At 39.7% G+C, this 27,576-nt stretch overlaps 1 protein-coding gene across 1 annotated transcript; it reads left to right on the forward strand.

The window, feature by feature from the left end:
* The first annotated feature begins 379 nt into the window (after window positions 1-379).
* On the forward strand, window positions 380-27,359 carry CHMP4C (charged multivesicular body protein 4C). The gene is given in 6 exon segments (XM_028518519.2): window positions 380-728; window positions 17,672-17,849; window positions 19,928-19,967; window positions 19,970-20,044; window positions 22,832-22,994; window positions 24,794-27,359. Coding segments are annotated over 6 exon segments (711 nt in total). The 5' UTR covers window positions 380-538; the 3' UTR covers window positions 24,859-27,359.
* Window positions 27,360-27,576: the final 217 nt, after the last annotated feature.

The following is a 27,576-nucleotide window of genomic DNA, read 5'->3' on the forward strand; positions in this document are numbered from 1 at the left end:
CAGGACACACACCTATAACTCTCATGTCTTATTCACAAGGACAGAGACTGGTGTACAGGAACACTGCACACACACACTCACAAACCAAAACATACAGCGCACGTGTGGAATAAAACATTTGTTTATTTGGCTGTCACATCACACACACACACACACACACACACACACACACTTGCGCTCGCCTGCTTTCAGGTCCTGCACAATACCCCGGAACGTGGGTTTGCTCTCCTTCACCTTGTTGCGTCCCCGGCGTGGACAAAGGCACAACTGCTGCACAACTCTGCTGCAGTCCAGCCGGAGTTTTGCACTTTTTCTGAGCTGTCCCGGAGCTCCCCACGCCAGTGGCGCCGGCGACTACAAGAGCCCTCCCCTCCGGGGCGACCCGAGGGCGGGGCGCTGGCGCCAGGAAATGCCCAGGAGTGTGTGTCACCTGCCCCGAACACTTGTTCATTCCCAGGAGTGCTGCTTTTGAGGTCGGAACCCGAGACAGAGTACGATCTCGCTTCCTGGGCCCCAGGCGGCCCCCAGATACCCAGACATGAGCAAGTTGGGCAAGTTCTTTAAAGGGGGAGGCTCTTCTAAGAGCCAAGCGGCTCCCAGCCCCCAGGAAGCCCTGGCCCGACTTCGGGAGACTGAAGACATGCTAGGCAAGAAACAGGAGTACCTGGAAAACCGCATCCAGAGGGAACTCATGCTGGCCAAGAAGCACGGCACGCACAATAAGCGAGGTAGGTTCGGGCTGCCCCAGGCGTGGGCTCCCACCCACCTACTTCTGGCCCACAGCACCTGCCCCTTGGTTGCCAGGTGTGCTCCCTCAGCTTTTCTAGGAACTGACACTGATCCTCCAGGGCTGGGACTGCAAGGAGATGAACCAGGCAGGCTCCTGGAGGGCAAGGTGATCAAGAAGAATAGTAGGCAATATTTTAAAAACTCAAAATGAATGCAAAAACTCCACCATGAATGAAATATCAAAATTTTAAGTAAAGACAAGATCGGTATTATTGATTTTATTCCCTCTTTTGATTCTTATGTGCAGTGCACAGCACTTCTTTATTTAAAATTCTTTTTTTAAAATGTGCTGTTTTGTTTAACATGTATTTTTCCAATCTTTTGTTTTAAATATATAGCATGAAAATATTATTTATCTTGATTACTGAATTTTTTGATACCCCCTTAAATATTGTTCCTGGCTGGCCTCACCCCAGTCCAGCCCTGCTGACCTCAACACTAAATATTAGGTTTTCTACTGTGTGTTTGCATGCTGAATCACACATTTCAATTTACATGTAATCGTCAGTGAAGTATGTTCTACTATATTCTGGTGCCTCAGCTGTTGAAGACTTCAGTTGGCTGAGTGCAGGTGAGTGAGACACTGTAACAACAACAAAACAAAAAAAAAGGCAGGGAATTAATTATTAAAGTTTCTATCACTGCTTTTTACCACCCTCAAGGAACTTTGGGTCAGTAATGAAACTTAGTGTTGTTATTGTACCTTGAACCTTTTATTCTTTGCCAGAGTTAATTGGTTTCTTCAGTGTACAGCTCTCTATAGAGAATAAAACAGCAGCAGTGGAACATATAAAACCTAGTGAAAAGTTGAAGGGATTTGCTCTTGTAACTCGAGGTCAATGGCAGACCCAGAAATAGAAGTGGCCATACAGGACTCTTCACTGCCAAATCTTGAATGCTTCCTTCAGTCATAATGACCCTTGGGAGATTGAGCTCCCCCTGCCAGTGCTGCCATCATTGTTAAACACAGGAAAGGAATGATGTCTCCTGGAGTTGACCTTGAAACCCTGCTGCTCCCATAGAAATGCTCCCGATACATTTGTGCCCACTTATTACCAGCAATAAGAAGGTCAAGTTTTATTTTTCTCTGTTACTGTGTATAACTTTTGACCATATTATAGTCTGTTTTCAAGTTAAGTGCTGGTTTCTATTTTTGCTTTATGTCTGAAAATATTTTGGCAATTTCTACAGAGAAACTATGCTGTTGTGACTTACCAAAAATCATCAGTTATTCTGTTTTCCCATCTCCCTCTCCAATTTGATATGCACTTTGACATTTGCTTAGTGTCTGTCAAGGGCTTTCTTTTCTTTCTGTTTTGTCATCCATTTGGAGGTATTTAAAGCTTTATCTACAGTGGTTGCACAGTAAATAGTTGTTTAAAAATGTGAAAAATTGAACACCTGCTTCTAGGAAGTGGTAAAAATATAGATTTGCTTTCAGAAAACAAAAATGTAAAATAAATATAGAAATGCCCTAAAATTGGCAATGCACTAAAGTGTATACCAGTAGACTTTATAAAGACACCAAAAAATATTAAAGACAAAACTAAGAACATCAGCCTACCTCCCTTAAATCAGAGAAATTACATGCAAATGCCACTATCAAGGGCAACTTATTAGTTGGTGTCAGAAAGCTGTCATTTATCCTTGGGAACTTCATTGATGTTAGCCCAACCCTGGTTCTATGGGGGCTTTGGGATTAGAGAGAGGCTGGTTAGCAAGAGGTCATCTATAATCTGAATTATGAAAAGAATTCAGTTAGACCGTTCTTTTGAGACATTGTTAATAATCATCACCACCAAATTAACTACTTCATACACACATAGTTCCTGACTTCCATCAGCCACTAGGAAATATTTTCATGCACATCATAAAGACCAATATACATGGTACTAAATGGACCTTGTGTTACTCAATGTTGGTACAAGAATGGCCATAATTTACATGATAAGCAGAGTTACTTCCAGAGGTGGTTGGCCAGCTAACATGTCAAGAACACTAGTTGAATGGTCAGCTAGTATTGTGTCAGAAACGACCATACTCCTGACCTGTACAAATTCTTTAGTGATCTATTTCTCTACAACAACAGAAGTCTTTTTTAAAAAATATTTATTTATTTATTTATTTATTTATTTATATTTAAGGAGAGATTGGTTGCCTCTTACACACCCCCAACTGGGGACCTGGCCCAAAACCCAGGCATGTGCCATAACCTATAATTGAACCAGTGGCCTTTAGGTTTGTGGGATGACCCCAACCCACTGAGTCACAGCAGTCAGGGCAACAACAACAGAAGTCTTGACAGCATTCTGTATGTCAAAAATGGATTTTATTCGTAAAATGAGTAACTCAAATTAGCATAATAAATGTGAAAGGGGCTTTAAAAACCCTTCTCTGCTCCCCATGCAAGAATGGATGGTAGAAATGTGCTGGGTATATAATTAACTCAACATTAGGGTGGTGCCTGAGGCTTAACTTCAACTCAGCGCCTTGTCCAGTCCTTGGTTCAGGTGGGTCTCTGACTGAGTGCACCTCCCACAGGGCATAACATTGTGCCTGGGAATGTCACTGTGTCTCCATTGAACTTTTCATTCACGGTGTATTGAACCTAAAGAGACATAGAGTTGGGACTTCACTGAGCTCATGGAACAGCTTGACAAACTGCTTTTTGCCTGCTTGGCCAATGTGTGTTTGTTTAATAAGTATATCTGCAAAACTTAGTGTGAGAACTGCCTTCATCATAACTCATAGCAAGTAGCAAGGTTGTGCAGTGGTAGCTAATTCTTCCTACTTCAAACCTCCTTGGCAGTTACCATAGTCTACCAGAAAGGCCCTCACTGTGCATCAACAAACTGGTTCTGCAGCAGCCGTGATATTCAAGGCTCTGCTGATCTAAAAGAGTGACATTTGGAGCAAGAGATAATTTGGTTAAAAACTTGGGGAGGTCAGATGTCTTCAATGCAATTTTTTAGAGACTGCGTAGATTTCCTGCACTATAGCTAAAAATCTGCTTGTGGAAAAGCAAACTTTTTATATAACACAAATTTTTTTCCACTGCTGAGCACCGCCATCTGGAACAGTTTTCAATCCTTTCTGTATATTAAAGAGCTACTTCACCTCTTCATCAAGTGTCTTTTTGTTGAATGAGACCCCAAGGCAGAGTCTTGAGTAAGAGGCCACTTTGCAGCCTGAGCATTTTTTGACGAGGGTAAATTTGCTTTCAGAGTCATGGTTCAGATGTGGTTGTCCCCAGAGCTGGTGTGTACATAGTCCTGCTGGTTTAGCTCAATATTGGAACCTCTTTGGGCTCCTGAATTGCTTTTTATGATCATTGTCATGGAGCTGAATTCTGCAATTTCAGACACTGGGGCCAGAGGACTTCTGTGTGAAGAGAACCATGTCTGTGTCAGCTAGTTGAGTGCAGTGTTGTCAGGGCAGAAGTGTGGCAGAGGTATAATAAAACAGACCAACTACAGGTCCCGGAAGACAGAAGTCCCCCTGGAGAGATCCCTTACATGGTGACCTCCTTTCTTAAGAGTTTCTCAAAATGTGCTCCTTAGGTAACCTGCACCAGAAGTCCTGGAATGTGTCTGTTAAAATGTACAGTCACAAGCACCCCTTAAAATTCTGATTTAATCAGTTGAATGTAGGGTCCATAAATCTGAATTTTGAACAAATGACTCCGTGGTTCTGATGTGCACACACTACAGTGTGAGGATCTGACATGTTTTCTTCCCTCATCACTCCTATTCCTTCCTCTTTCATCCTTGCTGGGATACCTGGATGAAGACTATCTTTGCTGCTTTCTGTTTATCAACGAGGGACCATTACCAGAGTTTCCGATGGGTCCCCCTTAGCCATCTGATTTAGTTTTCTTTAGGGAGGTTCACGTATACTGTGATCCCCAACCATTATGAAGGGCCTCAGCATTCTCCAGGGTTCAAATGACAACCAAGCATCACAATCAAGTGTTCTGTGTACCTCTGGTTATGTGATCACTTTGTACCATACTCTGTACTCTGGGGCCTGGGAGGAGAGTGAGTTGTCTTCCTAGGGAAATAACAACACCCTGTGTCTGGGTGTTATCTCTTCTGGAAAACACAGATCAGTGGAAATAACACCCTCCATCAGTCCGCTTCCCCATTTTCTCCCCAACCTCAGGAGCTTCCCAGGCTCACACCCCATGGGGAGGGGAGGGGCAACACACCTGAACTAGCCCTGGAGCCCTATCACTTTCACTGTAGTTTAAAACTTCTCACTTTCCTCCTAACTTCCTCTCCCCTTGCAGCCCTGGAGAGAATCCTAGCACTTACTGTCTCTCACACACTTAGGTACCCACCAGTCCAAGGGCCCTGGTATCCTTTTGTTCTGTTAAATAGCCTTCTTTGCCTGTGCTTTTTCAGATGTCATATCATATCCTTTCTCCATTGGATTTGGAAAGAGTTAAAATGCCCAGCCAGATTGACCTTCTCCCCTTTATTATATCAATATATTAAGCTGGCATTTGAGATTTTACATATATTTATATTAAATATCTTATTTTCAGTTGTCTTAAAATTAAGATTTCAAAAATTTTAATTTTATTGTCATATATGAGCTGTTTCTTTTAGTTGAATCAGACACAAATTTAATCGGCAGCCCTTTTGTAGCTGTCAAAGTCCTTGATAATATATATTTAATAAGACAGAACTGAGAGTAGAGCCTCATGACATGCCACTAGAGACCTCAGTGCAGGACAAGCTCTGCGTGATAGCAGTGGTGTTTAATCTAAGATTCAGCAAAGGTGTGATGACCAGTTTGACAAATCAACACTGAATGAGTTATTTATCTAGTGATGAATACACCTGACCTGCATTTGTAGCCCCAGGTCAGCTTAATTTTTCAACCTTCCCTCTTTTCCCTAACAATGCCACAATATGCCTTGTGAATTATTTTCTTAAAACCAGATTACATTCACACACCTCTGGTTCACAAATACTGGTTTATGCGCTGACAGTGTGTTCTTGTCATCATGTCACCTGGAGAGCTTTTTAAAATTCTGTTTTAAGAGATGTGGAATAAAGTTAGAATTGTTATACTCACAGCTTTCTGAATGATTTTGGTGTGAGTAGGTTAAAAGGACAGTGGTGGGCTATGGTTTTTCCTTAAGTCAGTTTCCAAGAACCTAAAGTAAACACAGCTATGAGATTAGTTGGGTATTTGTTTTTTATTGCTTGCGAATTCATATTGTCTTCTTCTTTTTTTCATCAGAAACTAGAGGGTAGAGTATTTTTATTCTAGAAACATTTTTTCAAGTCTCCGTGACATCAATTTTGACAGTTTGCTGACGTGTCCTAGCTATTTCTAGAACAGTAATTGGTACTGTTTCTTGTGTTATGTAACCTTACTTCTAGTTTGCTTTTTTCCTTTATGAATTGGAAGCAGTTATTATAAATATTGGAACATTCATTTATTCTTCCCCTTGTAAATTCCACCAAGCTAATAGATAATAGAGCACCACATTTGGGGAAATATTTACACAGATCAAAGAATAGAACTTTCCTGATTGATGCTACTTTGCTTATGGAAATATTTGGGACTTAGTCCAGACTTTATATGATCCTGCTTTAAAGCAGTCGGAGCTCCTAAACCTGGACGAATGACTGTTTCAGCTCACAGCGAAGCCCTTTACCCAGGTATTTCTAACTTGTGGGTGTTTACAGGGAGGGGATGAGGGGTAGTCAAAAGCACCCACACCCATCCACCCTGGGCCTTCTCCATCAACCTTTCCTTAGTCTAGCAATCTAGTGATTCCAATACCAACAAAGTCATTGCTGCCATCAGTTTAAAGCAAGCCCCTCAAAAGCAAGCAAACAAGAATGGTGTTTTTAAAATTACAAGAAAGGAAAAGCTGATTATTCTCTATTAAAAGTCAGAAAAGCTTGCATTAGAAGTTAAATTCTTTATTTAAAAATTAAAGTTTAATGTCAGCCATCTAACTTAAATAAAATAAAGATTATAATTTTACATTTGACTTACATATAAATGTAGAGGAATGAAATTATGCAACCAAATATTTGACAGGCACTTAGAACATTTATTTTCTATTTTAACGTGAATTTCTAGTGACCTTTTGGTCTTTTCACATTGAGTTATATGCTCCCCAGTCATAATGGCTGTATCTTATTTGCTGCAGCACAAACATTGTTCAACAGGCCTTTTTCAATGGGTAGTGCTATTTACATGAGCAATTCTTCCCATATATTTTATGCGTATAAAGTGAAAGTAAATATAGCTTTGGAATCTATGCAGAGATAGTATTCTAACTCAAAATTTCTAAAAAACTGCAGCAAGAAAAATTATGATTATGTTAAGTCAATGTATACATATTTAAAGGTCACATGCCCTATAATCTTGTGAGCAGTTTGAAAAACTTTATGTAAACTCTCTTGATTTACTAGGTATTGTTCTCCAACTTATATTTAAGAAGTTTGAGAATATTATAGTTCATTGCCAATTTCAAGGTAAATCTCTTTTTAAAGGATTTCAGGTAGTAATAGTTATTGTAAGGACAGAGGCTATGTATTTCTTGAAATTTGATAGTAATAGTATCTCAAAGGAATAATCATACAGTTATAGACAGTGAGAGCCAAAAGGGGCCATAGGCTTATAGTTTATTGTTCTCAGGAGTCCCTAAAAGCCATAGGCACAGTGGTAGTGAATATTACTGCATCACAGAACAGGAAATACTTTTTTTACAAGTAGACTATAAAACATATTCTAGAACACACACATATGCAAACATACATACATAATACACACGCATGCACATATACACACATATAACATACACAATACAAAATTACATCAATAGGTACATGCATCTATTCTATAGAATTAAGCAGAATCACTATTTCTGAATTTTTTCTGTTTAATATTGCTGGGTTTGTATTCATACTCTTTTCTCCCTATATTCTAGGCAATAGTAGGCCTACAGAGTTACCAATTTGTGAGCTTACAAAAATGTGAGTAGTGAGTAAAAAAACTCATTCAGGTAGTTATTTATTCTGCCTGGTGTCCAACAGTATTTGTTTTTTTACAAAGAATATCAAGTAGATTTTAATTAATACATTGATATATTGTTCCAATAAGAAGTTAATTCTATTTGGTTGGCAATTGACCGAGGAAGCAATTGTTTATAAGAAATAAGAATTTCAGCATTTATTTCAAGTGGCTTTTACAAAAGCATTTCTTCTTTTTTGATAACTCATGGCTGATAGCACTTTGAGGCCATGATCTTCCCCTCCATGATCCACCTGCTGTAATCATCTGTGTGTGATGTTCTGGTTGTAAGAGCTGCCTCCTCTCCAATGAGGACAAGATCATTGTTTCTGTTGGAAAATAACCTTAGTTTCTTTTGTCCATTTGTGTCTTTCTGGAGATGGGAGAGGGCACTGATCACTCTCCTTCTAATCTTTTATACTTTATAATATTAGTAACCACCATGTTTTCCGTTATTTCCCCCACAGAATTCAGCTCCATGTTACCGGCTTGCTTACATCAATAGTTGTATGCCAAATGCCCTTTCCTAATAATGCCCCTCATTCACTCTCTGCAATCTCATTCTGTCACCATTCTCCCAGGCATCTGCTCTGTCTCTGTCTAATCATACATCATTGCTGTGTCTTCCTTTAGCTTGCAGTTTCTCTTTCTGTGATATTTAATATTGATGAGACCTCTGACAATACAGAGCTGGTAACCTGCAGGGATTAGCTCAGCTCTGAGGTTTACAGTCTCTGATTCCTGGTGGATCTCAGTCAGGAACTTGGCATGATTCAAATAGGGAGGGTGAGGAGAGGGTTGAGGCTGGAAGGAATCCTCTGTACAATGCCTTTTGTCACACATGTTCTCTAGTGAGCAGTGCTTGACTAAATGTGTGGACAGGCACCTGCTTTGTCATGGCCCCCTCTATGGAGCCTCCCCTCACTCTCCAGAGTGAGCTTACATATTCCTCTGTGTATCCACTGAGACTATTATACTTCTCTGCCTCCTCTACTACTTGAGGTGAAGGATGTGACTTATTTATGTTAGGATCCCTGGGCACAGTTCCTGAATCATACTAGGTGCTTAGTAAATGCTCTTTGAATGATGAATGAGGCTGAATGCCCATTTCCTCTGAGATTATAGCCTCTGTCTTTGTCCCTGTAGAGGCCCACATGGTGCATGGCACATGTGAGATCCTCAGTGTGTCCTTGTCCCACAACAAATGAATGGATAAGGAATAGTTTATAAAAGTGATGAAGGCCAGGGGACTCATAACGGGGTAGCACTGGCCAAATAAGATCAGAATTTTCTAGTATGCTCCCCACCCCACCAGTTGTTTCATGACTTTGAACTGAAAACATTTTGGTTTTTATTCCATTTGTGGAATGCTAGTGATGATGCTTATCAGATTGTGTTTTCAGAACTAAAACGAGCTGCCATAAACAGAAAGTATTGTTTAATTAAGTGATTTGTTTGTAAGAAGGGACTTACATTAAAGTTTCTTACATAAAACAACATGATTGTGAGACTTCCCAGTAAGAGCAAAAGACAACGTAACCAATTATGTGTGACATCCGTATGTGAAGCATGCTCTGGGATTGCTCTTCCAAGCCTTACCTCTTAGTCCTGTAGAGAGCAGCCCTTTCCAGGAGAGGGGAGAACTGTTATAACACAGTCTCATATTTCGCAACCAGGATTTTCTGCAGTCATGGATATGATGTTTCCTAAAAGGTTCTTCCTTTTTCCTAACTAATAGATTAACAATGCACACATGTATACACCCTGAATGTGTAAAGAGCAACAGGTTGACCTTCAAAACCAAGGTTCCATACTCATGATATGAGCAATGAAACTGCCACTCTTTTCTGCTATTTTTTTATTTTTCATAGGTGACTGAAGCCTTCCTCTGGCAGCATAGTAGAGCTGCATAGGGCTGGTTGGATTTCATCAAAGGGGTAATTTTTAAGTTTCAGTCCCAGTTGAGGGGACTAGACTGAGGGTTCTTCATGGTTCCCCCAGCAGCAGGACACAAGGGACAATTGTTCTGTGACCCCTTTGCTGAGGGGCCATGTCACTGTTAGGTGAGGAGACAAAATCTCCACCCCTGGCTTTTTCTCTACCACAAAGGAACACAGTAATTCCTCTGTTTTAGGAAGAATGTTATCCAGGTTTCAGCAGGTGCTTTAATGCACACACAGGAGCTTGGAAGATTAAATTACAGCTTCTCCACAGGTTAGTAGCATGACTCTAAACACATCCTTTTTTGCCAAATCACAAGCAATGCTTGATTTGCAGAATTTGTTGCATGTCTTTGAAAAAGTATGGCTGTTAATTTCCCCAACTGTTTATTAAAAAACAAAGTCAGAGCCTGTCCAACTCATGGTTGGCCTGTGGCATCATCATTTCATGTGAGAGGCAGCTCACAGGGAGACGGTTCCCAGACACTTCTTGGCTCTTTGGAACAAAAAAACAACTTCTTGTCTTAGTGTTGTGAGAAAGCTTACTGTGCCTGTCAGATGTCGAAAGACAGGTCAGGTGTCCTGGGGGCCAAATCCAGTCATGCAGGAATCATCAGTTTTGCTCACACAGGTTTTTTTTTTTTGAAAATTGTAAGTCAGCTTTTAAATGTGGGGATTTTGCATGCAAATCCAGATTTCTTGCTTCCTAGACCGGTGGAAGCCATGATCTGGAGCTGAGTGTGTTGTCTCCATGAGCTCAGACTTATGTTTCTGCAGTCATCAGATGTCCATTTTTCCTGTGGAATCCCTGATACAGGGCCTGTGTCACTGCCATTTATTGTCACATTGGCAGCATCTTCTATTGTTGTAGCAGAGAAATGTTCCCCTATCTCTTCTCTTTAACAGGTGAGCAAACACAGATGGTCATTCCCCTAATCTCTCTCTAATTCCTTGGCCCTCATTGCTTGCCAGGCACCCTCTGAGTTGAGGACTTTGGGGTAGGCCAGTCTATAGTTGGTGGTGTGGTAATTGTATTGTAAGTTGAGATCTCAACTCTGGGTGAATGTTCTAGTTTCAGCAAAACATTTTGAAGAGGAAAAACCCTACATTAACATAGGGATTTATGTGTTCAAACCAGATTTGATTATTATTAATGCCAAACATTTGTAAGTTTGGGCATTGTACAGGGTGGGCTCCAACCATAGAGCTCTGACAACCCTGTGAAGGACATGAGGATAATCACAGCACCCCCTAACATTAAGTAATTACTCACTATGTGCGGAGCACTGCACTGAATAGTTTACATGTTATTTCATTTAAATCCCCTACAACTGAGTGACTTATATCTCCACTTCCAATAAATGACTTGTAGAAGGCCACAGAACTATGGATAGATGGAGCCTGGATTTGAAAGTAGGCAACTTCTCTTCAAGAGTACAGTGTTCTGTTGTAATTTTCTAGACATGATTATTGCTTTGTTGTTGTTATCATTCAAATGGGAGAACATCACTTAAGAAGAGTGAAGGTCACACACCAAGGTTTTATGTATAGTTATTAATCGGTAGAAGCAATGTGGATTTGGTGACACCAAAGCCTCATCTTTTATATCAAATTGTGTTTCTTGATTTTCAGAAAGTAATCTAAAATTAGTTCTTATTAGGAAACATGGCATACATTTTACTGGAGAACTTAACATATTTCTCAAAAAAGAGATACTTTTGGGTCCAAATAAGTGTAGCCACTAAACCAGCCTGACAAGATTGGGAGGAGACCTACTTCAAACATTCCACTTCTAGGTATGGTGGTGGGTGGAGATGCATATTTGGAGTATAGCTTCTTAGGACACTTTGCTAAAGGGCATTATGTTTTGCACCTACTGAAATGTGGAACTGATTTGTAAAATTATATTCCTTTTAGGATGAGTTGTGGTGAAATAAATGGGTAAGTTATTGCTCAGTGGCCTCAGAAATAAGATACACAATATCATTAATGAGTGTTATATAAATCACTATTATTAGTAATACTATCTAGTTGCTATGACTCTACTATGCATAGGAACTATATAAAGTATTTTCTGTAAATTATCATTAATTATTAAAAATCATCCAGCCTTATGGGATTACATCCCCATTTCCAGAATAGCAAACTGAAGCTTAAAGAAGTGAAATGACCTAGCCAAGAGCATATACCTACCAAGTCATGGGAGAGAAGGATCAACACTCTGTCCCTCAAGGCCATAATTTTTCTATTAAACCATGTTGTCATTATACTATGTGGATGAAGTTACCAACTTTATCCATTTAATGTTCATGCATTTAATTCTCTGTAAAACAGGTCAATAATAATGTCTCCTCCTAGAGTCTGTGAGAGTTGATGACATAAATAACATGATACACATAAAGCACGTCAGCTTGGCATACAGCCAAGACTCAGTCAATGCTGGGTTTTGTTATGTATCTTATTGGCCATGTGCTAGGGACAGGAGATGGGGGAAAAGAATCTTGCATTCAAGGGCTTATAATTAGTATAGGGGAGGAGGAGTGGAATAGATTTTACAAATAATATAATAGAGTTGGATAAATGCAGCAGTAGCTACAGGTCCACAGGTAGGGTGTTAGCCTAGGGTGGCAGGAGGCCCCCTAGGGGGGAGGAGTTGTGTGAAGGCCATTCACCTTCACACAACTCCAGTCATTAATGTAACTCGAGCCTCTCTGCAGAGTGAGGTAGTAGGAAGGCCTTTATGCCAAATAACTTTAAAAAGATTGTTTTTGTTCTTTCCTAAAGGAGATTATTAAACAAATGGAGCTGTTTTATTAAACAAAAGCTGATTATTAAACAAAAAGTGCTGTTTTAAGTTCAGCAAGAACTTAAATTGTGGTGTTGCATCTGGAAAGAGAAGCAGAACAGGGCCTCCACAGTCCACAGGGCAGGGAGGGATGGGGAAGGAAAGTATCACTCAGAAAAGTATCCATCACCCAAATTAAAACCTTCTCTTTGGCACTGTAGGAACCCCCAGCCTGTCTAATTCTCTGCCCAATATAGGCAGCCTGCCTTCGGCATGCCCGCACTCGCTTCTTCAGAGCTGTGGGCAGCCTTCATTTTCAAGAGACAGATCCCATGGGGAAAACACTTAGGTAATTACAACAGGCACATCTATTAACTGTTCTAGTCCTTTATTTATACATATAAACCTGTAATACAAGATCAGAAGAATTTTGAGGGAAGTTAATTGCATGAAAGAGAAGCATCAAAATATGCAAGCCAAAAGAATGTAAGAAAAAAAAAAATAAAAAATATGTTGAGAACATAACTTGTATTGGTATCTTCAGGGGGGTTCCAGAGGCTATTGCCTTATAAGACAAGAATGGTTGTCATATAAACGAACAGCTAGAGAAAAAGTTCTTAGAAATTAAAAATATAGTTAAAAAATAAATAGGGTAAAGAAAGAATAAATAGTGATGAAAACTAGTTAGTGATCTAGAATATAAAGTTAAGAAATTCTCCAAGAACAAAGAACAAAAAGACAGATAGATACATTAATACGCAGGGATAGTCCCAAGGAATCCAACATTCATTGTATAGGGATTTCAAAGGAAATAAAACAGAATAGTTTGGGCAGGGTCACAGTATAGATAATAATAAAAATGAGTAGGGATTTCAGAAGAAAGTAGACACAAATAATGGAGGGGGAAGAAGTAACAAAAAACTAAAGAATACAGATTCCATAAGATGAAGGAAGATTTGACTCTTGAGGATAAAAGTATGTGATGAATATTTATTTGAGAAAAGAAAAAAAGTCATATGCCTAAACCTATACTCATAAAATGTCCTAATTCCAAGGTAAAAAAAAGGTCTTAAACATTTCCAGAGATGAAACAAGCAAACATATTATCTACAAGGGTATGAGAAGAGTATTATCAAACTTTTGAAATATTGGCTGCCCAATGGCTGCCCAATGGCAATAGAATAGTGTCTTAAAATTCAAAAAATATTCTGAACCTATAATTCTGTAAAAATTCCAACTATCATTCAAGTTTGAAACAAAATGTAGACATTTTCAGACCTGTAGGAGTTTAGAGACTTTATATTTATGTTACTTTTCTGAAAAAAATTCAAGATGTTGGTAAAAAGAAAAAAAATCCAAGAAAGAATGATTAGGTTATCAAAGCAATAGTGAGAAAATAAGTCAGCAAACACTATAGTTGAGCGCAAATAACTGTTGAAATCATGTCTGTCAAGTTTAATGCAATTGCTAAGAAGTTTCCTTAAGAATTAAAGAGAGGACTTCCGGCCAAGATGGAGGCACAGGTAGACATACTGTGCCTCCTCGCACAACCAAGATAGGAACAACAACAATTTAGAAACAGAATAACAACAAGAACTGACAGAAAATTGAACTGTATGGAAGTTGGACAACCAAGAAGTTAAAATAGACCCATTCATCCAGACCGGTAGGAGGGGTGGAGTCGGGCAGCCAGGCAGAGAGGGGCCTCAGCACAAAGAGCGGTGGGACTGGGTACATAAGGCATCTTGGGTGCTCAAGACCCCAGTGGGCAGACCCTGGGTGTGCAGGTGGAGGCTGACAGACCCCGAGTGTGGAGTGGCAACCCATAGACCCAGCAAGGAGGCAATTGTAAAGCCAGGCACTGCGAACAACCCAGGATCCCAGCACCAGGAAATAGAGCCTTGGGGCACTGATTGAAAACACCTGTGGGAGTTGAGCCACAGGGAGAGACTCCTAGCCTCACAGGAGTGTTTGTTGGAGAGACCCACAGGGTCCTGGAATGTGTACAAGCCCAACCCACATGGGAATTAGCACCAGAAAGGTCCAGTTTGCTTGGGAGAAGTGGCAGAAGGGACTGAAGTCCGACGGAGAGTGGAGTAAGCACCATTGTTCCCTCTCAGACCCTGCCCCCACATACAGCATCGTAGCTCAGCTACTGGGTTGCCCCACACTGGTGAACACCTAAGTCTCCGCCCCTCATGCAGAACAGCCACGACAAGACAGAAAAAAAAAAAAAAAAAAAGGCCCAAATGGAAGAACAGATCAAAGCTCTAGAGCAAATACAACTAAGCAACCAAGAGATAGCCAGCCTAGCAGATGCACGGTTCAAAGCACTGGTGATCAGGATGCTCACAGAATTGGTTGAATTTGGTCGCAAACTAGATGAAAAAATGAAGGCTACGCTAAATGAAATGAAGAAAAATGCATAGGGGACCAATACTGATGGAAAGAAAACTGGGATGAAATCAATGGAGTGGACCAAAAGGAAGAAAGAAATAACCAAACAGGAAAGAAGGAAAAAACAAGAATTCAAAAAAATGAGGAGAGGCTTGGGAACCTCCAGGACATCTTGAAACATTCCAACATCCAAATTATAGGGGTACCAGAAGGAGGAGAGGAAGAGCAACAAGTGGAAAACTTATTTGAACAAATAATAAAGGAGAACTTCCCCATCTGACAAAGGAAATAGCTTCCAGGAAGTCCAGGAAGCTCAGAGAGTCCCAAGAAGTTGGACTCAAGGAGGAACACACCAAGGCACATCATAATTACATTACCAAAGTTAAAATGAAGGAGAGAATCCTAGAAGTAGTAAGAAATAAGGAGACAGTTGCCTACAAAGGAGTTCCCATGAGACTGTCAGCTGATTTCTGAAAAGAGACCCTGCAGGGGCTGTAAGGGGCTGGAAAGAAGTATTCCAAGTCATGAAAGGCAAGGACCTACATCCAAGATCGCTCTATCCAGCAAAGCTTTCCTTTAGAATGGAAGGGCAGATGAGTGCTTCTCAGATAAGGTCAAGTTAAAGGAGTTCATTATCACCAAGCCCTTATTATATGAAATGTTAAAGGGACTTATCTAAGAAAAAGAAGATAAAAAACATGCATAGTAAAATGACAGCAAACTCACAATGATTAACAACCACACCTAAAACAAAAGCAAACTAAGCAAACAACTAGAACAGGAACAGAACCGCAGAAATGGAGATCACATGGAGGGTTAGCAACAAGGGAGTGGGAGGAAGAGAGGGGGGAAAAGGTACAGAGAATAAGTAGCATAGATGGTAGGGAGAAAATAGACAGGAGGAGGGCAAGAATAGTATGGGAAGTGTAGAAGCTAAAGAACTTATGACACATGGACATGAACTAAAGTGGGGGGAATGTGGGTGGGAGAGGGTATGCAAGGAGGAAGGGAGTGAAGGGGGTAATGGGACAACTGTAATAGCATTATCAATAAAATATACTTAAAAATTAAAAAGATAATAAAACAACTAGTAATCATCTGGAACTAATACAATTGCAGACTACTTTAATCAAACATTAGAAGGTTAGGGGTGGAAAAGGAATCTTTTTGGGGACAATAAATTACAGATACTAATTTTCAACATGGATAAAGTTAAGTTTAATTATATGTGTATATTTAAACGCAAGGGTATTCATTAGGAGAATAAATTTAGTATATGTAACTGTCCAACAAATAAAGGGGGAAATATACAAGAAATATTTGCTCAATCTACATAAAGACAAAAAAACTGTACATATATATGTGTATATATATAAAAGAAAACACAAAAGGATGAGAGTAAAAAGATCATATTGTATAACATCAGTTATCACAGTAAAGAAGAATAAGTTAAAATCTTACATTAAAAGATAGAGACTATCTGACGGGTTAAGAACAATCACACAAATATCCAGCTGTATGCTACCAATAAGTTTACCAAAAAAGAGCAAATATAAAACACTCTTGAAATAGAGATCCTCATAAAGTTATTATATGCAAATTGTAACAAAAAGAAAGCAAAAATGTTAATTTAAATATAAAACAAAATGGAATTTAAGGCAGAAAGGATTAATAGAACAGAGAATAATATTCATATTGATCAATAAAATTGAACAAGAAAGTATAATGATTAGGAGTTTCTGTGCATCAAACAAAAAGCACTGAAATAAATAAGCCAAACATGTTCACATTACAAGAAAAAATTGACCAAAACTGAGTTAGAAAGAACCTTCTCTCAGAAATTTGTTGTAATAACTTTCATGTTTCACTTTGAAACCATTAACCTATTTGAGTTCTTTTGTCAATTCCATTTAATTATCTTCATAGTAACTTCTGCTGCTGTTTCCCTGCACTCTCCCTAAAAGCCTTATTGCAACTTACATTTTAGTGCCTGTTTTGGGTTTGTTCCAAGGTGCCATAGTCAAAAGAACTCTGTTAGTTTTGTGATTTCTGAGAGAGGCTGATAAGGTTATTTTGCTAAAGTGCTAATGGCTGGGAATCTAGATATCATTTCTCCGAGGGCAACACTCTTCTCTTTCAGGAGCTAATCCTTGCGTATGACTCTAGCAGTGTTTTTTCATAGGCACTCAGGGAAAGATGTAACTGGCCATCTCATAATCCTTTCAGACCAAGACATGCAGCTTGGCATCCTGGGTTTTGAACAGCCACTCACTGTTTACCTTCAAACAAGCCATGTAATTTCTCCAGGTCTGATTAATTTGTCTTTGAAATGAGGAAGCAGGGGTAGAATAAACAGTGATTAAAGTTCTTTTTTCCTCTAAAGCTTTATTTTCTTATTACATTTTCATTCATATTTTTATACCTATTTTTTTAATCCAGTTTCTGTGGTATATTTTTATGGAATATGGAAATGTACTTTTCATTTGACACTCGCCAGAACTTTGGAAGAAAAGAATACCATTGAAAATGTTTGAGGGTGTGGCACTTGGTACAAGTACTTAAGGTCCGGCTCTCACCCGGGAGTTCCTCTGCTCCATCTGGTCTCCTCTTTGTCTGTAGGTGCCAACAATGCCAGTATTCCCCAGTTGGTGCTGAATGAATGTCTCTCGAGTAAGTGACTGGGATCTCTCCTTATAAATGTGGCTTCTTCCTTATTTAGCTGCGTTGCAGGCACTGAAGAGAAAGAAGAGGTTTCAGAAGCAGCTCACTCAGATTGATGGCACACTGTCCACCATCGAGTTCCAGAGAGAAGCCCTAGAGAACTCACACACCAATGCTGAGGTGTTGAGGAACATGGGCTTGGCGGCCAAGGCGATGAGAACAGTTCATGAAAACATGTGAGTGACCTTCCTTCCCTCTAAGTCTTCAGTACCCTCTCAGTTAGAAGAACTATATGATGATTTCAGCAGGAATGGGCTTATCCTTTTGAGGCTCTTTGATATGTCAGAATGGAATGGTCCCTCAGAGAAAGATTAGAAGTGATAGTGGCAGAAAACAAAACAAAAACATGCAAACATGAAGGACATTCATTTTGCTCTTTAGGTTTACCAGTAAACTCACAATTAATTATCTGATACTCCATCTATAACTTTTCATTATGTAATTTTAAAAAGGCTTAAACGTCAACATCTGTATGTGTGTTAGATTATAGAAGAGTGGTTGCCAAACTTTGAAGGAATTCTAAATTACCCAGCAAGCTACTAAGGAGAACACAGATACTGAACAAGGGCAAGGACTGGGCCTTTCTGTTTTTAACCAAGTTTTGCAGGTGATTTCAATACTAACCAATGCATGAGAACCATCGATGTAGAATAATAATGGTTATGGGCATGGACTTGTAGGTCAATTTTTCTAAGTTATCATCTCAGTTCCACTGTTGACTGTCCTTAGGCAAATTACTTCACCTCACTGTATTCAGATTCTTTGTTAAATTGGAGGGTAATAGTATTTGTGGTTATTGTGAGATTCAATGACGATCCAGATACAACACACTTAGTTCATGGTACAAAGTACACCAATTGATAATCAATATGCATAGTGGTAGTGGAGCTGATGACAATTTGCTTTACATTCAAGCATGCCAGTGCCTGGGACCTGAAGTCAGAGCCACCATGCATAAGAGCAGTGAGCACCCTGAGCGGTGCAGAGGACGTTTCCCTGGATGGGGGAGGGTGGGCCTGGGGGAGGCTGGGCTCACCAAAGACCTCTTTGCCTAACATTTTTCTGCCTTGATAATTTGTGGCAATCAACCATCATTTTGACAGCTTTGGAAATATCATTACATTCACAATCAGAGTCAAATCCTCTGTCATTGCTATAAATGGTGCTAATGTGTATCACAAAATCACAGGTGGTTTATCAACATCATCTTGTGGTGCTCCCTTTGAGAAAAATTCACCCATAGGCCCAAACTTTAACTTCGCCTTTCCTATACTCCCTTAAAAAATAAATTCCTTATATATTTGTTTTAAATATGAGAACTGGAGTAGTAAGAGAATGGTAAAAAAGTGTTCTTTTTCATTACTACATGAAAGTATGTCAAAAGTACTCAGCTTTTTCCACATATAGAAACTTTCTAAAGACTATTCCACTGAGAATCAAAATTTCTGTGTTTAAGTTGCCTAATAAAGAGGAAACTTGTCAATTTTCTGATATACAATCAGTTAGGCCTAGTTTCAGAGCTGGAGGGACAATTCAGAGATGGGATCCTAGAGATGCCAGTCCAGATCCTGTCATTCAGACCCTGGAAGCTTAGGCTGATGATTAAGGGCCGCTCAGGTGCTAGAAATTGCCTTCCAGATTCCTGTGCTGACATTGTTGATCTTTCTGTGTGCTTCCTTAGACCTAATCCTGATCTCACCTGTCATCTCCAAGCGACAGCAGTAGGCCTGGGATGACCCTAAGGGAGTGAGGATCTTAGAGCAACTAGGCATTCTGGAAAATTGTCCTCTTGCTCCAGAACTCAGTTTTTATGAAAGGTTGTGTTAGGTGGCAGCTGTGGAAAGCTGCCATGGCTTATATCTTAGCCACTGTGGTCCTTAGGGGTCCACAGCACCATTTCCTGCAGAGTCAATACATAGTAGCATGTATTTATTTAAATTTTCCATATGCCCTGACAGGACAGAATTTCAAAGAAGCCTATTCATACTGTAAATTATAAGATAATTTGCTTTTTAGTGACTCCCAAATGTAGCAGTTGTTTAATATTTAGTGGATAGATGCCTGTACAGGATTATTCTTTTTTTGAAAATAAATTATTTTTAAAGTTAGTGAATATTATCATCAGGAATTTTTGTTATCCTATGGAAATAGCTAAGAGTTTATATTAAATTGACTCATTCTTTCATATGGGAGTATATCTAAATTCATAATTTTAAAGTAAAATTCTAAAATATTTTAACAAAATGTTTCCCAGGGATCTGAATAAAATAGATGATTTGATGCAAGAGATCACCAGAGGCAACAGGATGTTGCCCAAGAAATCTCAGAAGCATTTTCTCAGCGGGTTGGATTTGGTGATGACTTTGATGAGGTGGGTAACATGGTATGAAGAATGGAGTATTACAGCTGCTAAAAAGGACAGCTTCCAGGTCCTGACTGGCGTAGCTCAGTGGATTGAGCTCGGGCTGTGAACCAAAGTGTCGCAGGTCGATTCCCAGTCAGGGCATATGCCTGGGTTGCAGGCCATAGCCCCCAGCAACCCAACATTGATGTTTTCTCTCTCCTCTATTTCTCCCTCCCTTCCCTCTCTAAAAAAATAAATAAATAACCAATCTTTAAAAAAAAAGGACAGCTTCCCACATGACAGCAGAAGAAAGCTCCTCAGTATTTCCTAAAGTACCATAAAAGAATAAATGATACTTGCTAGAACCATACTTAAGAAGGAAATTAAATGTTGGTAGCTCTGATTTAAAGGATAAAGATTATACAGTTTGGCAAACAGCCTCCCTAATTAAGCTTCTAGCTATTAAGCAGTCTGTGATTATGTAAAGTTAGTGACTTAATGGTGGAAACCTAAACAGCCCCACTTACAAGGAGGAATAGTGTGCTTTCAATCTGTGCAAAACAAAACAGGACTGGACACTCTGCAAGGAACAGACTGTTAACGCTCTGTTGTTGTTAAATCTAGAGAGTTAAGGGTCTCTGCCTCTCTGCTTCATTACTCAGGTTATAAAACAAAATAAATGTGGATGGGTATTATTAACACACACATTCCATTTTGGATTCATCAGTCTAATAAGACAGACTCTGTTTAGAATGGTGTCTGGCTGTGACATTTCTATTGTTCTGTTCAAAGAAACACATACAGCTACTCAAAGCACACCTTACTCATAACCTTTAGAAATGTTTCCAGTTCTCAGGATAGCATGGTGAAGACTCTGACTTCCCTTATACCTACTGGTATTAAAAACAAAACTAATGAGGAAGATGTGGTTCCAACAAAACCCTAGCAAATGAGAATTGGGTATCAAGAACTTCTAAAAAATGGTGGGTAACTCATGCATCCAGGCCACACCCTTCCCCATGCGCTTGCTTTTTGTATGACCTGTCAAGGATGGTTTTTACACATTTAAAGGGTTGTAGAAGACAACACCACCAAAACAATAGCATTAGAGAAGACTGTGACAGAGACCATATGTGGCCTATGAAAGCTAAATTAGTGCTATGTGGCTTTTTGGAGACAGTTTGCAACCCTGGTTAGACTACCAGGCACCATAGGGCTCCAGGCTTATGGCATCTGGACTCTGACATTCATTACTAAACTTTGTGTAAGTCCCTTTACTTTTCTGACCCTTCATTTTCTCATCTATAAAATGAAAATTACTGGCTCATTAGCTTATCTCTAATATTTCTTAAATTCTAAAATCCTTTTATCAGTGAAAATAAGTGGTTGATACCTAGAGTCTGAAAATGAGGGAGAGAGGATTATTCTTTCATCCTGTTTGCTAAAGAAAATATCAATATCTTTTTGGTGCTGTTGATCACTACTGCACACTAGGTAATTCTGGGTGCACACTCAATGTAGCATAGTGTGTTCTGCTATTACTACATTTGCTGCATTGTTCCTGAGTGTTTTGTGACAGAAATAAGACATCAGAGTGTTCATTCTGAAGGCACTCCATTTAGATAGCCTGTGGACAACTGTAGAGCACACAGGTACACTGACCACACCATTTCACGTGCATTTCCATGATTTTTTTTCTTTTCATGAGGCAGATAGAACTGGTCAATCATTCAGTTTGCTGCCTAATGCACACTGACTTGATGATGTGTGGTTGGCTTAAATATCTCCTCTCTTAGTCCTTAGTATTATTACTACTGATTTTAATACAGGATAAGTATTTGTTTATGTGCCTTTCTCCTACATTCAGTAATAAGCTCCTTCCAGGTAGGGACTGTTGGTTGAACTTTGCTTCCCTGGGTTGAGTTCAGTACCTGGCCAGGAGTGAACTCTCAATCAGTTTGTTCAATCATGAATGAATAGATGAAGGCTTTCCTTGAACAAATATGAGTGTCTTAGGTCATTTGTAATGGGGACAACCTCAAAATTCTAACCATGGAAAATTCAGTTTAGACTTTGGGCCTCTCTCAGTGGTTGAACTCTACCTGAGGACACATGGAGCCAGGTAGATCTGGACTGGACTATCACAAGTCATCACCTACCTGTCATAAGGTGACTTACACTCTTAAAGTCTCCAACTAGTCTTGTGTCTCTAAGTTTCTCGGGATAGAGAGTAGCTTAGGGTTAAACCAGACCCTCTGAGATTGTTGCTAAAAGAAAGGAATACAGTGTACCTACCTTGGGTTCAAGTTTACTTAACCCAAACACATATTGGCTTGGGCAATTTAACAAAGGAATCATAGTATCTTTGATTCTTTTTATTTTCTGTACATTACAAATTTTGCTATACCTGTCACTTATTTTAATAACATTAACCCAAGTGAAAATAAACCTCCAGTTAAGGTTTCACAGCTTCTTAATTTTTACAGTAGAAAAGGAAAGAAAAGATGCATTGGAAAAGGGATGGGCAAGGTGTAAATTTCCTGGGAACTGTGGAAGTTTTCTATTCAGCTAGCACAAATTATTTGAATAACTGTTTACTGAAGTATTTATACGTTAGCTATGACAAATTTCGACAACCCCAAATATTCATTTTTTAATCATTGCTCAGTGTTGCAAAAAAAACTTAGTCTCAACATAAATATTCCATTTGACTGGGTTCCCACATATCAATTGGGTAGCAGATGTTCTTGTTATTGTGTTTGAGGAAACCTACTGCTTGAAACACTAATTCTATAATTCTTCTTCTGTGATCAGGATGAGCTGATGGCAGAACTGGAAGAACTGGAGCAGGAAGAATTAAATAAGATGACAGATATTCGACTTCCACATGTGCCTTCTTCTTCCCTCCCAGCACAGCCAGACAGAATGCCAGGTAGAATGAGGGGCACATCATCCACTGCACAGAGGTCCCAAGCAGGTATGTTTCCACCTCCACTATTTGTGGTTACATAGTTACCTACAATATATCCTGACTATATCGCTGTTAGCACTTATTTTTTATTCCACAAATACACAAGGGGGAACCCCCCAAATGGAATTAATTTATAAAATTGTGTGTTTATTCTTACATGTTTAAACTTCAGTCACCTTCACAGTACTCTCCATTTGATGCAATATATCTATTGAGACATTTTTCCACTGCTAAAACAGTTTTTGAACTTGTCAATTTTGATGCCTTTTAGTGCTTCTGCCATTTTTTGTTTTACCTCTTTTTTTTAAGATTTTATTTATTTATTTAGAGAGGAAGGGAGGGAGGGAGGGAGAGAGAGAAGAGAGAGAGAGAGAGAGAGAAGAGGAAAGGGAAAGAAACATCAATGTGCGGTTGCTGGGGGCTATGGCCTGCAACCCAGGCATGTGCCCTGACTGGGAATGAACCTGTGACACTTTGGTTCGCAGCCCGAGCTCAATCCACTGAGCTACACCAGCCAGGGCTGTTATACCTCTTTCATATCGGCAAAATGTGTACCTTTGAGGACTTTTTTCATCTGGGGAAACAAAAAAAGTCACTTGGGGTGAGATCAAGTGAATAAGGAGGGTGGGGCACAGGGGTCATGCTGTTTTTGGTCAAAAACTGCTGAACACTCATTGCAGTGTGGGCAGGTGTACTTGTAAATCACTCACCATGAAATGGGCGAAAACATTAAAAGAGTCTTAAAAAATTAACTAAAGCTGAATGCAGCCTCTCACAACAACTCCAGCTGGTATGGGGGGGGCTCTGTCCCACAGAGCTCCCCCAGCTGCCGTGGATAAGAATAAGTCTACCAAGACATGATCTGCCTGGGGAGGAAAGGCTGACCAGAGGAGAAAGGTCTTTAGCCTCTCTTTCAATGGACTTTCATTGAGTTTAGCTTGCATAGGATGCATATCAAAGAAAGGAGATATGGTTTACACATAACATTTCTGGGGTTATGGGGGTCCTTTTGAGTCAGGGTCTGGTAGACAGGGTGATGCCATCTGGCTATAAGACCTTAGAAAACAAATTTTTTTGTGCCTGGACCCTTAACATTTAAATTGAAGACATTCTTAGCACAGCAGGTTTCACAGGACTTCATGCATTCTTTCTTAGGCCTGATCGCCCCCCACCAGGAACCACCCATTCTGGCATAGGGCTGCACGTCCCTTCGGCATTGCTTCAGGCTTGAATTAGGCAGGGGAGGCAAGGCAGCCAAGAGATTAGGAGACTTTTTACAGATAGAATAAGGACTCAGGCTATGATAAAGCCCAGGGGTGAGGGTCTTTTGTCCCTTCTCCACAATCCCCTAAGTCCTTCCCTGATGGTCCCTTCTCAACTATGCCTGTTAGGTTGTTCTTCCCTTGAGGAATCTTACCTGTCATTGACTATCCAGCCATTCTCCAGGGGCCTAGCAGGATGAAGTAAATGGGGCAGAGGCTGTGCTTCTGCCAGGAGGATAAGTTTTGTCTCCTTAGTGGCTTACAAGGCCCCCTAGCCCTGGAGCCTTTTCACCTGTTGGGAGTTTACAGCTCCTGAAACTGGGCATTATGGTTCCCAACAAGCTGGTACACTGATACAGATGGGTTCCTAGAACACTCACCTAATGGGGGAAGCCTATACTACAAGGGGTGCACCCTCCAGAAGGTAATTCCATTTTTGGGGAGTCTCCCCTTATACACCTTTGTAGACATAATTCATACCTGTTTTTTATGCTAAAGTGTGAATGTCACCAATTACTAATTTTTATACATTTTATGTTCCAGCCTCTTCTAGGAGGGCAGAAGAAGAGGAGGATGACATCAAACACTTGGCAGCTTGGGCTACTTAAATGAAATGGAATTTTTTGACACCTAAATTAATGACTTCTACATAGGACATAAAAAATTTTTGCCAAGTTCAGAAGTTAACAGAGACCCTGTTTCACATTTACACTGGTTAAGTAATTGTCTTTTAAGCCTCGTAAGTAAAAGTTAAAGAAAGGAGTCATGCCAGACAGAAGCAGGGATGGAAAGGGACTCCTGGTGGCATCTTGGAGGACCTCTTCACAAGGATGGGAGGGGTCCCTGCCTTGTTCACTACTGAATCCCAGTCCTGGAATGTAGCTGGTGCTCTCTCTATGTTTGTTGACAAGAAATGGACATCTGTTCACCTAAAACATATAATCATTTATAAGCCATTGAAGAGAGATGTGTCTGTGATAGCTGGAAAAATGACTTTCTATTCTATGCAAGTGCAAGTGGGCTGCGTTTCCATGTCAGTGGATATGGTACCCACAGTAGATGGAAATACACTGTGTCTCTAGTAGGAGAGATATCATGTGAGGCAGTCCTGTTGAAGTCTACACATAGTTTCATGTGAGTGTTGTCATTTGAAATCTTAAAGAATTTTAAATTGACATTTATTATGCCAATTAAGCTTGGAATGGGGCAGTGGATGCATTTCCCAGAATGTCTGAAAGCAATAGGAACTCACACCACTGAGTGTGGATCTCCTGAGTGTGATTCAGCTGCTTAGGAAGCTGTGTGACAGCCTGGGGCCATATGATGCTGCATCAGTGGCTGAATGTGTAAATGTTCATGCTTTCTGTCCTATGTTCTCTTATTCATTAATTTACACATTGCAGCCTATTTCTTGTAAATACATTAAAACATAGGCCATTAAAAGTATATCTTGAATGATATTTTGGCCATAATTATTTTTAAATGGAAGTGTATTACAAAGTTATGTATCGCCCAAAATATGTCATGAAGCATAAAATGACAATGTCATTACATAAAATGTTCTAGTGTTTTCTACATTTGCTTAGCAACATAGTGAAATGGAGAGAACACTGGATGTGGAGATAGGGTCTCTGCCTCACCACTAACACAATAAGGAGGAGGCATGAACTCCAAGCCTTTTTGTCTTCATTGGGAGAGCTAAAGGCTGGGTTGATCTCTAATGGACTAATTTTGCCACAGGCCTTTTGCATATTGCTATTCTTCTTAGTAGTCTTCTTACCCTCCACAATACAGGTACCAAATCTTACTTTCTAAGTCTTAATTAAAATGTTCTTCATCTTGGGAAACTTTTCTAAATGCACAGACAAAATTGGGTCTCCCTGTTATATGAGTCCATAGCACTCTGCTTTCTCTCCTGTTACCTGTCATGGTTCACATTGCATATTTACTTGAATATTACTCAATTATCACTGCTCTTTCCTGCTGGTCTCATGGTGATCATGAGGGTGTGAGCTGTATCTCTTTCAGTTCAACAGGGCACCCCCAGCACCCTGCATAGTTCCTCATACACAGTAGGTATTCAGGAAATATTTGGTAAAGAATGGAGATTACGTTTTTACATCTTTGGGGCCATCACAGGAACTTGATTGATCTTCTGTCTTCAAAACTGGACAAAATACATGAAACAATTGTTTCTAGACATCAGACAAGAGACAGCCCTAGACTGATTCCTGAGAGAGAACCCAATAAAGTGAGTCCTCACTGCCCCAGCTCACTGCCTTCACAGGGGAGGGAACTCAAAGAGAGCCTGGTGGTCTTAGGGGGGGAGGGAGAGAGAGAAAAAGAGCGAGATAGAGAGCACGCATGCATGCTCTGGAGATCAGATCAGCAGGGGTCCCTGAAGTCTGGCTGAGTGCTGATCTGCATACATGTGTTACAAATTTATGGAGGCCCAGAACCACTGGGGAAAAGTAGGCAGATCAATTCCAGAGATCACAGGGATCAGGAATGGCCAGTGGGCTGTTCCCACTAGCCATTGTGAAAAGGCCTCCTGATACAGGGACCATCAAACTGAGTCTTCAGAAGGGCATTGCCCAGTAGTGAGGTCAAATTATGCCTCAACTAAAGGATGTCTGGGTCCACCCTGTAAAACTTAAAGGCAAACTTGAAAAGAATGAAATGATTCCAAGTCACCTAACTGCATCCTGGGTCAAAACCTCCTAATACTTAAAGGAATATAAAAGCTAACAAGTAACAACAACAGAACAACTAAAATAAAACTGTGGCCTGACTGGTGTGGCTCATTTTGTTGGGCATTGCTCTGTGAGGCTAAAGATCACAGTTTGGATTCCAGGTCAGGGCACATGCCTGGGTTGTGGGTTCAGTCCCCAGTCAGGGTGTAAGAGAGGCAAAAGATCTGTATTTCTCTCTATAAATAAATAAAATCTTTAAAATAAAATGAAGTAAAATCCTGACATCCAAATCTTTTAATTTCAAAGATTTTGTATAAAAGTAATGTAGAATGTCTCATTAGTACTTGTATATTGATTTCATGTTGGAATATTATTTTAGATGTATTGAGTTAAGTAAAATGCATTATTAAAACTTATTTCACCTGTTTCTTTTTACCTTTTTGAAATTTGGCTGCTTATAAATTTAAAATTGTGTATATGGCTCATTATATTTCTGTTGGTTGGTCTTGGGCAAGAATATCAATTATTAATTAATGCACAGATAAAGTACTAAAATGACAAATTGTTAAGAATTTTTTAAAAAGGTGACATCTTATTTTGAAAAGAAAAATGCTTTGAAATAAAATCAATATT

This window comes from Phyllostomus discolor, chromosome 7, assembly GCF_004126475.2.
Source record: "Phyllostomus discolor isolate MPI-MPIP mPhyDis1 chromosome 7, mPhyDis1.pri.v3, whole genome shotgun sequence".
Taxonomy (NCBI): Eukaryota; Metazoa; Chordata; class Mammalia; order Chiroptera; family Phyllostomidae; genus Phyllostomus; species Phyllostomus discolor.